The sequence below is a fragment of the Ylistrum balloti genome, unplaced genomic scaffold (genome assembly GCF_031769215.1).
Source record: "Ylistrum balloti isolate Yb309-2 unplaced genomic scaffold, AGI_CSIRO_Ybal_v1 Utg369808, whole genome shotgun sequence".
Taxonomy (NCBI): Eukaryota; Metazoa; Mollusca; class Bivalvia; order Pectinida; family Pectinidae; genus Ylistrum; species Ylistrum balloti.
This window is the reverse complement of record NW_026781982.1, coordinates 1,044,468-1,059,378: the sequence shown is the minus strand read 5'-3', so window position 1 is coordinate 1,059,378 and position 14,911 is coordinate 1,044,468. Positions and strand designations below refer to the sequence as shown.

The 14,911-nt window shown below is 33.0% G+C and overlaps 2 protein-coding genes across 2 annotated transcripts in view; one reads left to right on the top strand and one right to left on the bottom strand.

Annotated features, from left to right (window-relative positions):
• Positions 1-1,861: 1,861 nt before the first annotated feature.
• Positions 1,862-3,051, bottom strand: LOC132544770 (heat shock 70 kDa protein 12B-like). The gene is made up of 2 exons (XM_060208419.1): positions 2,910-3,051; positions 1,862-2,169 (listed from the first exon to the last, which is right to left on the bottom strand). Exons 1-2 carry the CDS (start codon positions 3,049-3,051, stop codon positions 1,862-1,864), a joined length of 450 nt encoding a protein of 149 aa, XP_060064402.1.
• Positions 3,052-12,797: 9,746 nt separating this feature from the next.
• The window catches only part of LOC132544739 (heat shock 70 kDa protein 12B-like), a 96,349-nt gene continuing 94,235 nt past the window's right edge, over positions 12,798-14,911 (top strand). Inside the window, exon 1 of the mRNA XM_060208389.1 lies at positions 12,798-13,106. Coding sequence (XP_060064372.1) covers positions 12,798-13,106 — 309 coding nt within the window. The remainder of the gene's footprint in view (positions 13,107-14,911) is intronic.

Sequence of the window (14,911 nt, the reverse complement as noted above, 5' to 3'; positions counted from 1 at the left end):
CAACAGGGAAACACATAAACAATACACCTGGGACACATATAAACATTACACCAAGGGCACACATAAACATTACATCAGGGACATACATTCCATTATACCAGGGACACACATCAACATTACACCTGGGACACAAATAAACTATACATATGGGACACACTTAAACAATACACCTGGGACACACATAAAAAATACACTAGGGACACATACACAATAAACCAGAGATATTTAAACGATACTCAAGAGACACACAAAAACAATAAACCAGGGACACACATCAACAATACACCAGGGACACACATCAACAATACTTCAGAGACACACAAAAACAATACACCATCGAGACTTAAACAATACCAAGTTACGCTCATTAACATCAGCAATGAATGACACAAAAGCATTCACTAGCGAACTTGTCAAACTAAGTGAACATATCCGAACACTACACAGTAAACACATCAGATAATAGAATGTAAAATCATTCATACGTGTTATTTGTAGCATTATATCAACAATCTTGATACGGTATTCTAGAAATATAAGCTGCTCTTTACACGAAATAAGAAAGTTATTTACAACATTTTAATATTTCTTTTCATTATCTTTGAATGTGATCATTTCAATTGACAAAGCGATTGGTGAATCCCAATTGTATGCCACGTTGTCAAATAACAAATTCAATTACATCTCTATGATGACAAATTATAATGTGAAAAAAGCGAAATCAAACATCATTGTAGTGATGTATATTAGATTATAGTTATTACATTTTATTAGTTAAGTTTATTTAAATATCTGCCACTTTGTGACTACATATTTTCCCTTTATAGATATATACTACGAGGCTGTTTGTATTAAAGGTTAAATGAAGCATCATGCTGAACATTGATTACCACTATTCTAATATATCGTTTATTTCCCTTCTGATTTCCTCAGACTTCCGGGTATGGTAGTTTGCCGTCAGGTCGTTCGCGAGGTCGTAAAAACAATCAATGAAACAGACACGTAGTAAATATGTATTGTTGACGCTCAGATTTCGTGTAACCTATATACATGCAAAATTATTCTGATGTCAAGTGGTTACTTAATGCTTCAACTGTTGTACTGTCTGATATATTGTTACTAGGTAAATCATTATATTTCTGCTTCTGTAAGCATATAAAGGTGAGGGATATGGGAGTTGTACAGTTCACCTTTCAACATTTGCCAAATTCTTGTTAGGTGATCAAAGTGATTTGTAAAAAAATCGTGGAGAGAATTGAGAAGTTTCTTCAACTCGTCTTACACTTGAATTATCACTCTCTTCTCTAGCATTGACCGTAAATGACGATTTAACATCTTTTCACAAGTTGAACTGATAAACTAGAATATCTTTTTCTTTATTAAACAATTAAGGCAAGTAGTTTGAGACGGAAATTTTATATATTTTACTGAGGCAAGCATTTCAAAGTAACAATTTATAGAAGTGCTTGATGGAGAAAAATACCATTCTACGGTGCTAAGAGTTTAACAAATTGCAGCAAAAAGGATGAAATTAAAAAAAAAAATGATCTGCACAAAAATGTTTTTTATATATTTTCTTGTATTTACTTGTAGAAATCCAAAATATTTCCTTTATAGTTTTGTTGATAAGATAAAAGCCGTAAACTCCAAATTCAATAGATATGTTATTATCATTCACAATTTATGTTAATAGTGAAGTTGAATCGAGTACCTTCTCATATCTTTACGCTATCATTCTCTTGTTTCTATACTAATGAATCCGTACTCAAAGAATGACAGTTTTGTTTGCTTGTTATTTCTAATCATCAATACCGGTAACATTTAAAATCACAAAGCACCTTTATTTGCAATGTTAAAGTGGCTATTCTAGCTCAACACCTCCAGAAACCTCGACTGACATTGCGGCTTCCCTCCCACTATTTCTGTCAACAGCTGTAATCTCTATTTCTGTTTTGGTGTAAGATATCTGTACTTCTACCAACCAGTCCAGTCCCTTAGCACTGTCAGACAGAGTGATTGTCACATGACCGATCTTGGCACATCCGGGGTCTGTTACGTACTTGAGATTTTTCTTTGTGGAAGTGTACAAATAGAATCGAATGGCAGTGTGGCCAGGTTCACATGGGTTGTAAAATCTAACTATCAGTGGCATTCGGAAATCCACGCAATCTCCAGCAACAACATGGATATCAAATAAATCATTAACTTTCCATTTTCAAGGTGAAGTGGTGAAAGGCATAGCAGAATCGTATTTCTCAGGATTAAATGTCCATGCTTGGCCTGAGCCAGAGGTATATTTGAACAATCATGAACTGACGGACCACGGTGCATATCCGAGCATAACAGCACCTTTAAGAACCGATAACCCCGGATCAGGAGGCACAATCACTCGCAGGTTTGGAAACTTTGTTTTTATTTCATTTTGAAGTATGGTGGACCCCGAAAAACCTCCTACCATCAAGATAGACTTTACCTCTCCATGTCCCAGAATGAAGCAGCCGTATGATTCATTTTGAGTTTAGTTAGGCTCTTAATTTGTATTTGTACATTTGTACAATCATTTCTATGATGTCCTTTGGTCATCAGCAGTGTAATTGTATTGAAGTCTATACATATTTCAGTTAGTAAAAAGGAGAAAAATAAACCCATTTAATTTAAAAGAATTCATCTTCTTTTATAGATTTGATCACAAATATGTTTTCAATTTTGAAAGTAATTAACCAAGCAGACTTCATTACTACCTTGTTCTCATCAAGCTTCATTTTAAATCGGCGGAAGTAATACCATCCTTCATGTTCCACGTCTAAAGTAAGATCGGAGTACTTGTCTTCATCCTCAAAACCATAAAAAGTAGGAGTCTCCGTTGGGTTTAAAGATAATACAAGTGGACGTCTTCGAGACCTTTAGACCTCTTGATCCTGCTGTCAAGTTGTTGGTTGAGATCTTCAATGGATCCTTTTCATAACCATAACGGAAAGAAAAGGCGTATCCTGAGTATCTGTTACCGAAATCAATGGCAGCCACCATCAGATGTTCATCTGATGAAGCCATGCCGATTTCTGAAATCTAAAACAACTGGATACAGAATATCTTCCATTAAAATGGTTCAGCTGTTTTATGTTTTATTGACAAATTGACCATTCTGTTGTAATTATAGCTTCATTTATGTATAAGGGCACACTTGTATGAATTTCACATCAACTAACAATACTTATTGTCTATAATATTGTATTCATTCTTTAGTCAATGAGGTTTCTGTTTATACTAGTGTTTACAAATGATATTCAACAAGATTTGCATCATCACTAATGTTATGTTAATATTGTTATTGTTATGACCGACAAATAAATACATGTTTCTTTTCGTTTTCTGTATTTTTTTTTTCAATAACTCCAAGTCATATGTATTTGTTATAGCCATCAAAACACTTTCGGTGTCATATCATATTTGTATCCCCCCCCCCTCACACTTTTTCTGGCCATCATGATAGTATCGCTTTATAATATTTTTAGTCCCCCTCATCATCTTTTTTCATTCGAATTGTACAAGGTTAATTTGGGGAGACGACAATCATAAAAATAATTATAAGTAACTGTGAAGGTGTCATGGTGACTTAAATAGATAAATCGGGAATGACACCTGTATTATATAACAAGGGGGCTGGGGTCACACCTACCAGTGAGGAGATATGCAGGGTACAGATAAATTTTCTGACAGCCGCCATAAAATCATCCCCATTACAGTACAATATCCCCAGAATGAGATATAATAAGGGTGGGGATACTTTTATGATGGCTGTCAGAAAATGATTTAGGGGACACTTTTCTGATATACTAGGGGTGATAGATTAATGATAGCCTTCAGAATAGTATCTAGGAGACAATCATCTGAAATATTAGGGAGTGGAGGATACTGTTATCACCCCTAATGTATCATAAATGTATCCTCCCCCGTAGTATATCTGATAAATGTTCCCTATTTACTATATCTACTATAATGTACTTTATACCTTCTTTCATCTTTTTATTAAGTAATGTATGCGTTAGTTATATGCAATAAACTCTCTGCTAGCATCACTATTTCTGTTTGTTATCTATATATCAATCGCTTGAATACCTGCCAACCCAACTCCCATCCCCTGTCCCTGCAAGTATAGTTATGTTTATTAAATGAACATTATTGCAACCGTTAAATTCTAAAACGAAATCTGATTCCTTTACCTTTTTTTACCTTGAGCGTACAGGTATGAAAAACATCAATACACAAAAGTTCTCATCCAACACACACACACACACACACACACACACACACACACACACACACACACCCTCAGTTAGCATACTGTAGAGGAAATTCAACATGTTGCCCATGCACAATCAAATAATTTTCTTTTACTCATGATTATAAATTTTGATAAAATCTATAATTCTTTTTTGCTCATAGATTTGGATAAATTTAAACATACTGGGCCTATAATAATAGTTTCCTTAAATCCGCATATCTTTGACATTTAACTATAAAATGAAATTTCCGAAAGATTTTTTAGGATAATTCTGAAAACCAAAATCTTCACCGATATATTTATACAGGGAACATTGGGAAGATGAATTTATATTTTCATAACACTTTTGTTTAAATCTAACAATATAGTTTTAATAATGTTTATAATATAATTGGGTGTAACAATATCTTTATATTGCCATTTGTACTCCAAACCCAAAGTGAAAAGTTCAGCTCTCACACCATGCAGCCATTCGTTTCCGTTTTCTGACATATCTTGGTAACAGGCTTGTTACAAACAGTTATCAGAAAGCTTTATGTTCATACAATACTTAAAGATACGATATCTTTTTATAATCTCCAGATGATCTCTACCTAGTTCTCGGTAGACCGTAACATTTGCAGTAGATATCTTTACCCCTAATAATCTTTAACAATGCCTTACAGAAGTGATATACACGAGATCGGCCTGATACAGATCAACCGGTGAAAACAGAGAAAACTATAGGAATAATAGCTCCGCCCAGTTTTTTCCGTGATAACAGTTTCTCAATATCTTGTACTTATGAAAACCCCAGATTTCAGCCACATAATTCAATATACTACAAACCTGTGTGTTAAAAACGTGAAGTTGTCTTTCGAAACTAAAACAATTTTCCTTACAGACATTAGATAGGGAGAACAAGGCTTTTCTATCGTGCATGGCTATTTTCTTTGTTTTTGACGCATTTACGGTAAGATTCCATTTATTTGTATACAATAATGAATGTAGCATTTTCTGTAATTCCTTATCTATTTCCGCCAGAAGTACCATGTCGTCTGCATAGATCAATACAAATTAATTTATAGTTTGCAGTTCACCAGATGAATACTCATTTGGGAAGAAATGGATTTCACAATCATGTAAAGAAAACAACAGAGGAGAAAACATTCATCATTACAAGATAATAAATTAGACTAACAATAATCATACTTTGCACAGCATTTACATTATTATATAAAGATTTATTATATTGAGCATGTTATCTACAATGCCTTCCTTTATCAGATTGTATCATACATTATGACTGTTGATGAAGTCAAATGTCTTTTTGTAATCAGCAAAGCAGCGGTATAATTTCTTTGTTCGTATTTTACTACACTACAAATACAGCAGATGTGGTTGACTATTGCTTCCTAAATCCAAACTGAACATTTGTTGCTTTAGAATAAACCGCGTCCAAATTAACAAGTCACTCATTTAATATAGAAGTCAACATGGTCCCTAAACAGCTGTGTAAGGTTTTCCCTCTGTAGTTGTTGGTCTCGTTTAAGTCACCTTTCTGAAAACTTTGAACTATATTTCCTTCAGACTATGACGTAGGAAAATAGTCAGAATTAACAACATTATTAAACAACACCGCAAGACCGGGTACAAGTGTGTCTTTCCCTTAAGAAAATACTCATTTATTAACATATCCTGGTCACACGCTTTCGATGTTTTTTATTCATTGGTGGCTTTAATAACCTCACAATCAAATATATTTTCATCTAATTCTTGTAAACGAGTACTTGATACACTAACATCGTATCTATTGAAATGAAAAACAGTTACCATTTCATTATCGTCTGGTTCTGTTGATGACAACTCATTAGAGTAATAATAAAAGTTCTGTTCGCCAAGCCTTCACATTCCATTATACTTTTGATTTCTAACGATACAAAAATTTCTGATTACTTTTTTTCATATATTTTCGATATATTATCTTTTTGTGATTTATATCTAATTTCAATTCTAGCTTTTTATAGTTACGCTTTTTATGTACAAGGGCATCACTGTTTGCATCCGTCATTACGATGTTTAAAGTTTATAATGAGTTTTTTTTATTCAACATACATGTTGTTACAGACTTCATTAAACCATGTCTTATACTCAACATGACTTTTATTAAAAGTTGGAAGTTGCGATATTCAAAGTCGTCAATGGTTCAGAATACAGTGAAAATACAAAAGAGATAAATATAATCAAAGGATGTACACAAATTTTCAACTTTCTCATAAATATGATTATCATTCCTTTTTATATTTGGTTAGCCCGTAATTAATAGCTAAATTGTCTTCGAAGTTTCCTTGTTGTCAAAATGTTTTTTTCTTCATATTTGTTTTGTATATTAAATCAACCTGGTTTTTTTCATATATGAATCATGCACCGCAATAGCTGATTACACTGTATATACAAATATTGGATTAAAATTCTGATTACGATATGCATTTTTGTCGTACAGCTAGCATATGACATCCACACTTTGCTATCGTTACGATGACTCACAGCCTGCACTTGTTTACGTATAAAGGATGTTACACAGAATGTATACCCGCTTCTCGGAATAACATATTCTATTTTTAGACATAGACTGCAGCCAACCTCAATACTTGCTGTACACTGACAAACGAGTGTGACACGTCTGGTAAGTTTATATATTTCTGTTTAGATATGTCACTACTACACTACCTAAAGATTGCATTTGATCTATATTCAATCTTCAAATGTAGGAACAGATACACTAGCGTGACTAAAAAGGTGTGTCAGTCATGAGCAATTGGAAACGGATTTTTTTTAAATACATCCATTAAGTAGCATTAAGTTATTTCAAATCATCATAGAAATTCAACCTTGCATTTATTTTGGGGGGATTTATCAAATTAGATTTAGATATATATATAACTAAATCATCATCCGTGTAATGATTATTGTGTAGCCTATGTATGTCTCTAATAAGGAAGTGAATCAATAAAATGAATCATATTTGTGAAGACTGTGTATACTACATGCGAACCGGTGTCATATCATATTTGTATCCCCTACCATAAAAGTGTCCGGGGATACGTTTTGTCCATCAGGAAAGACGTACCCCCAATAGTTGTGTAACGGATGCGTACTGTCAGTTCGTTACCAAGTTCTATCTTGGACCCAGTAACTGTTTAACAAATAGTAAAATGCCCACCATATATATACAAAATACTGGCCTGTCTACCTGACTCAAATAATGATATAAACTATACGAATTCAATAACTATTCTCTAAACTACACCCGGTAGATAACTAACATTTATTGCACCTTAACACTGACATGTATAGAGTCTCAATACCAACTAAAACACTATATCACATATATACCCGCCACCCTGTGTCGGTAGTAAATAATTAGCCTTTTACCGCAACACCCGTGACTGTACAAACTTGACCGTGACACACTTTGACCACGTCAGCCTTCACCGCGACACACGTGCATTGACTGCGTCACCTTTTGCCTCAATCACTTGGACCAAGTCAGCTATACACTGTGTCTCGGCAAAACCTGTGCCTCGGTACCCTGTCACTGTACCTGATCAACTACACATTACCCTGTACTGTGATCTCCCGTGACTTTGTACATTTGTATAAGACGTGTAAGAATTATTGGTTCTGATTTTAAAGGATTACAGTGGAGCCCTAACTTATTCAGCTAGGCCCAAACTTTTTCAGCTTGGTCACTGTTACCTTTTATTCTCAGCTAGAGATCCTTTACGTTCGTCTGTCAGCATCAGAGAGAGAGAGAGAGAGCTTTTCGTCTGGTGGAACCTCTATTTATACGACTACCCATCTAATGAAATGCGTTCTTTCAAACAACCAATCAAAAGTGCTCTTTCTTTTACAAACTACAGAAATAACTACTACAAGTCTACATTGCTAATCCTTTATTGTGTAATGTTGTAAATCACATGGAATCAATCGTTTCAGTTGTATTCCCCTTCAAATCTGTACAGATATCCATTTGTCTAATTTTACCTGGTCAGGTGTATGTTACATAACACCTGTGAATGTTAAATAACACATGCAGTCAGTATCAGGGTGGGGCAGGGCTTATTTGATTGTGATTCTTATTTGTTAGTCTAGACTAATTGGTATGTCATCAGAAAGTGCTAGGGAAGGTAATTTTGTTTGGAGATCTTAATAGTAAAATGGTTATTCAACATTACTATATAACTAATGATAATGTAAATTAAGAAACTCTGAATATTATACACAATGTTGTTAAATAAGTTAATGTATTATCAACTCGTTCTAACATGGACTCTACTGTTAATCAGAAAACTCCATTATATTTGTAAAACTACTTCGCTGAGAATTGTGAACGGGCGCCATATTTAAGACGATCCGAAGGTAGTATAAACAGTAGAGGATCTAGTTTGATTATTTACGTGTTAACATGCTACAATATAACCTACTTCAGAATAGTGTTCATTTTGAGATTACAATCTTTACTGTTTTTCAGAACATTCTCCAGTATTATCATAGATTTAAATGTGAACAATACATCATATCAAGGTAATGATATAGTAACTAGGGTTGTGAGAATAACATTGTAATGATAGAAACAAGGTAATGATAGTAACAAAGTAATGATAGTAACAAGGTAATGATAGTAACAAAGTAATCATAGTAACAAGGTTATGGTAGTGACAAGGTTAACAAGGTAATAATAATAACAATGTTATGAAAGTACCATGGTAATGCTAGTAACATTGTAATGATATTAACAAGGTTATGATAGTAACATGGTATTGATAGTGACAAAGTAATGATAGTAACAAGGTAATGATATTAACAAAGGTAATGATATTTACAAGGTTATGGTAGTGACAAGGTTAACAAGGTAATGATAGCAACAAGGTTATGATAGTAACAATGCAATGATATTAACAAGCTAATAATATTCAAAATGTTATTATATTATTAAGGTAATGATAGTAACAAATTAATGATATAAACAAGGTTATGATAGTAACATGGTTATGATAGTAAAAAAGGTTATGGTAGTTACAAGGTTAACAAGGTAATAATAGTAACAATGTTATGAAAGTAACATGGTAATGCTAGTAACATTGTAATGATATTAACAAGGTTATGATAGTAACATGGTATTGATAGTGACAAAGTAATGATAGTAACAAGGTAATGATATTAACAAAGGTAATGATATTAACAAGGTTATGGTAGTGACAAGGTTAACAAGGTAATGATAGCAACAAGGTTATGATAGTAACAAGGTAATGATATTAACAAGCTAATAATATTTAAAATGTTATTATAGTATAAAGGTAATGATAGTAACAAATTAATGATATAAACAAGGTTATGATAGTAACATGGTTATGATATTAACATGATAATGATAACAACAAGGTTAAAAAGGTAGTAATAGTAACAAGGTTATGATAGTAACATGGTAATGATAGTAACAAGGTTATGATAGTAACAAGGTAATGTTATTAACAAGATTATGATAGTATCAATGTTATTATAGTAACAAGGTAATGAGAGTAAAAAATAATAATATTAACAAGGTTATGAAAGTAACATTTTAATGATAGTAACAAGGAAATGATAGTAACAAGGTAAGAATAGTAACAAAGTAATGATAGCAACAAGGTTATGATATTAACAAGGTAATGATAGCAACAAGGTTATAATAGTAACAAGGTTAATAAGGTAATAATAGTAACAAGGTTATAATATTAACATGGTAATGATAGTAACAAGATAATGATATTAACAAGGTTATGATATTAACATTTTTATGATAGTAAAAAGGTAATTATATTAACAAGATACTAATAGTAACAAGGAAATGGCAGTAACAAGGTAATGATAGCAACAAGGTAAATATAGTAACAAGGTAATGCTAGTAACAAGGCAATGCTAGTAACAAGGTTATGATATTAACAAGGTAATGATAGTAACATTGTAATGAAAGTAACAATGCAATGATAGTAACAAGGTTATGATAGTGGCAAGGTTAATAAGGTTATAATAGTAACAAGGTTATGGTAATTACATGGTAATGATAGTAACAAGGTAATGATATTAACAAGGTAAGGATAGTAACAAGGTAAGGATAGTAACAAGGTAAGGATAGTAACAAGGTAATGATATTAACAAGGTAATGATAGTAACAAGGTAAGGATAGTAACAAGGAAAAGAGATACACCAATATAAAATGGAATGAAGATCATCATGAGAGATTTTTTTAGTTATTTGAAGAAAATAGTGTAAATGTTTTAAATGTCTTCTATGTTTTAGAGAATAATCGCGATGGTGTAGATGAGAGTGTGACGAAGTTTACAAATATAATGAATGAACCATTGATGCATTTGAATGTCGTAAATTCCAATTTAAGTGCTGAAAGTCATGTTGATGATTAGCCATGGTTTAATGAAGTTTGCAACAACATGAATGTTGAATATAACTATTATCAATCACAACAAGATACTATGTTGAAAATATATGAGAAAAAGTAATCAGATAGTTTTGTATTGTAAGTTTGGAAATAGAAAGTATAATGGGATATGTACTCTTGCCGAACATAACTTTTATTATTGTAACTGTAGAACGAGCGACACAGATTTGCTCAGCAAAGAAAACACGATGATACACTCTTTACAACATATACATTTACTTACATTACATACATGTACAAAGATATGATACAAAATAGCTAATTATAACACACCCCCACACACGCACACTCGCTCTTAGCACACTGTTACACATAAAGAGTCTCCATAATTTTCCATTCCGTCCTCCAACTTTCCTCAATGAACTCCTCCTGGTCGTTGACCACACGCCAGCTATGAGTACATGAATCTGTCAAGTAACCAAATAACGCCACACACTACGGCTAGCCCAGAAAAATCAAGTGAAGCTCTGAATTGCTCAAACAAGGCAACACACCATCAACTGGTGACACCAACCACATCGGTGTATAAAGAGCGACCTCTTCAACACATGCATGTAGAATACGTCAGCTTAGTTGGCCTGATCTCCGAGTGACGACAACTCTAGACGATGGGGTAATATCCGCAACAGAACTACACACCAATGACTCTGTCGTAGTCATAGCACTATCGTGCAACGGCGGGTCTGGTTACACCCTCTGAAATCCAGGGGTAAAACTAATAAAAAGACGAAAACACGACGTAAGATATAGAATTCCTGACGAGAATACCATAACTGGGACTATAACTACCATACTCACATTTCACTTACGCGCTTCCATACTTTATAACCTAGTCAAACTGAGGTTTAGAATTTAATAACATTTCATATCATTTAGCCTAAACAGGTAATATAGGACATAAAGGGCAATACAGACAGCAATATAATATAACGAAATAGCAAATCAGAAGTCTTGCGGTCTACAATATCCAAACAACCCCTGCATATGCAACATACGGGCCTCCATACATACTGATAAATTATTTATCAAACAACACTAGACAAATGATATATATAGGTGTAAGATCATTAATACATTGCAGTTAAACCATTGTTTTACTCATAACACCAATGCATAACGCTTACAGCATGCCTAAATCAACCATATAGGAAATACACATGCAAACACAATAATATTTTAATGAGTTGTCATTAACAGAACCAGACGATAATGGAATGGTATGATATGGTGTTAGTGTATTAAGTTCTCGTTTACAAGAATTAGATCAAAATATATTTGATTGTGAGGTTATTGTTATAGAGTATCTCATAAATGTTCTGGTGATATTGTACTGTAATGGGGATGCTTTTATGGTGGCTGTCACAAAATTTATCTGTACCCTGCATGTCTCCTCACTGGTAGGTGTGACCCCTGCTCCCCTGTTATATAATACAGGTGTCATTCCCGATTTATCTATTTAAGTCACCATGACACCTTCACAGTTACGTATAACTATTTTTATGTTTGTCGTCCCCAAATTAACCTTGTACAATTCGAATGAAAAAAGATGATGAGGGGGACTAAAAATATTATAAAGCGATACTATCATGATGGCCAGAAAAAGTGTACGGATATTTTTATGAGGGGGGTGGGGGGGATACAAATATGATATGACACCGAAAGTGTTTTGATGGCTATAACAAATACATATGACTTGGAGTTATTGAAAAGAAAATACAGAAAACGAAAAGAAACATGTATTTATTTGTCGGTCATAACAATAACAATATTAACATAACATTAGTGATGATGCAAATCTTGTTGAATATCATTTGTAAACACTAGTATAAACAGAAACCTCATTGACTAAAGAATGAATACAATATTATAGACAATAAGTATTGTTAGTTGATGTGAAATTCATACAAGTGTGCCCTTATACATAAATGAAGCTATAATTACAACAGAATGGTCAATTTGTCAATAAAACATAAAACAGCTGAACCATTTTAATGGAAGATATTCTGTATCCAGTTGTTTTAGATTTCAGAAATCAGCATGGCGTCATCAGATGAACATCTGATGGTGGCTGCCATTGATTTCGGTAACATATACTCAGGATACGCCTTTTCTTTCCGTTGTGATTATGAAAAGGATCCATTGAAGATCTCAACCAACAACTTGACAGCAGGATCAAGAGGTCTAAAGGTCTCGAAGACGTCCACTTGTATTCTCTTTGAACCCAACGGAGACTTCCACTCTTTTGGATTTGAGGCTGAAGACAAGTACTCTGATCTTACTTTAGACGGGGAACATGAAGGATGGTATTACTTCCACCGATTTAAAATGAGGCTTTATGAGAACAAGGTAGTAATGTAGTCTGCTTGGTTAATTACTTTCAAAATTGAAAACATGTATATATCAAATCTGTAAAAGAAGATGAATTCTTTTAAATTAAATGGGTTTATTTTTCTCCTTCGTTTGAAGCTACTGGCTAAAATATGTATAGACATCAATACAATTACACTGCTGATTACCAAAAGACATCAGAGAAATTATTGTACAAATGACAATTGAATAATACCATTTAATACAAATTTTAGAGCCTAACTAAACTTAAAATGAATCATACGGCTGCTTCATTCCGGAACATGTCAGTGATGCGAAGGTCCTGAAATTTGAAGCCTAATATGCGGATGAGGAAAATCCAGAGTGATTGAAATTTTTAGAAGACTTTCATTTTAGTATTGAAACGGGGATGGGATTTGGTGCAGAGGACGCTACGACACCAACTCAGCCAGGTTCAGTTCATACATATTTATTCAGAAATAGATGAAAACCTGAAACAATACAACACTATATTAGATGGACAGTACATTACGGATTACCATAGGACACAATTTCAACAATACTATAAGATAACAATACCATCACAGATTGGACTTTACATTACATTACAATGCATTACATTACATTATCTTAAAATACTTGAAACTTGAGATTACTGATGACTTTACAGACAATAGTTTAATTATAATATTACATGTGTACTATATTAATTACTATGACATGTTACTTTCAACAAACTATATAGATATACCTAATTTGAACTGAACATGAACACTTACTCCATCATTGTGACAGTGTTCTTGAATACAATGTATATGATACGATAGCTATGATGAACAATGGCTTGGCCTAAACAACAAATATAAAAAAAGGTTCTCTGAATACAAAGACTACTACAATTACTTCCATAAGATGTACAATACATACATGACTAAATTAGGATTATTCTAAATTCCCAAATTCCTAGAATAAATTAATTACTTTTAAACATTATGGATATTTCAAAATGACCACAAGCCTGAACACTTTTTACCTGACACACTAGCACAGTGAATCAATTAAAATAAGATATTACAGATATATAAAGTGCACTAGTATAGCACATCATAATTGACTATGTAAATCAGTTACTATTACATTATTAGCATTGAATAAAATTAGACATCGATATATGATTTTTTTACTCAAACATAATTAAGATACTCAATACTTAATTTTGAATATGAATCAATAAACCTGATATGGTTACCAGTCCCTGACAATGGCCATCATCTGTACCAACAAATTTTCAGTTTGGTAAATTATTTAAAATCACCATCTGCCTTATATAGTTTTATTTAAGTCTTGAATTCCTTCCTGTTTCCTTCCCTATCTGCTTTCTTTCTCTCTTCCTCTCTCTAGCCATCTGCCTTCTTTCTCTCCTCTATCTAACCATTTTCTATCATAATCTGTCTCTTCTCTCCTTTTTTCTATGTATGTATGTATGTATGTATGTATGTATGTAAGGGCGTGTGTGTGTGAACTTCTTTGTGTACATACAATGAAAAAATGCAAAAAATAAAATAAATATAAAAAAAGTTGATTATTTATGCTGTACATTAGATATATGATGAACACTCACAATTTGACAAATCCGTAGATGATGATGATGATGATGATGATGATGATGCATGTTAGTGATGATGTGTATGATGATGCATGCTAATGATGATATATATGTGTATTAGGATGATGTGTATGATAATACATGTAAGTGATGATGTGTATGATAATACATGTTTAATGATGATGTGTATGATAATACATGTTTAATGATGATGTGT

What these genes read in the sequence shown, in the direction of transcription:
- LOC132544770 (XM_060208419.1), bottom strand. Translation starts at nt 3,051, where the DNA reads ATGGCTTCATCAGATGAACATCTGATGGTGGCTGCCATTGATTTCGGT. An exon ending in CTTGACAGCAGGATCAAGAG is followed by an intron (nt 2,170 to 2,909) that starts GTCTAAAGGTCT and finishes TTGTTGCTGGAG; the next exon opens with ATTGCGTGGATTTCCGAATG.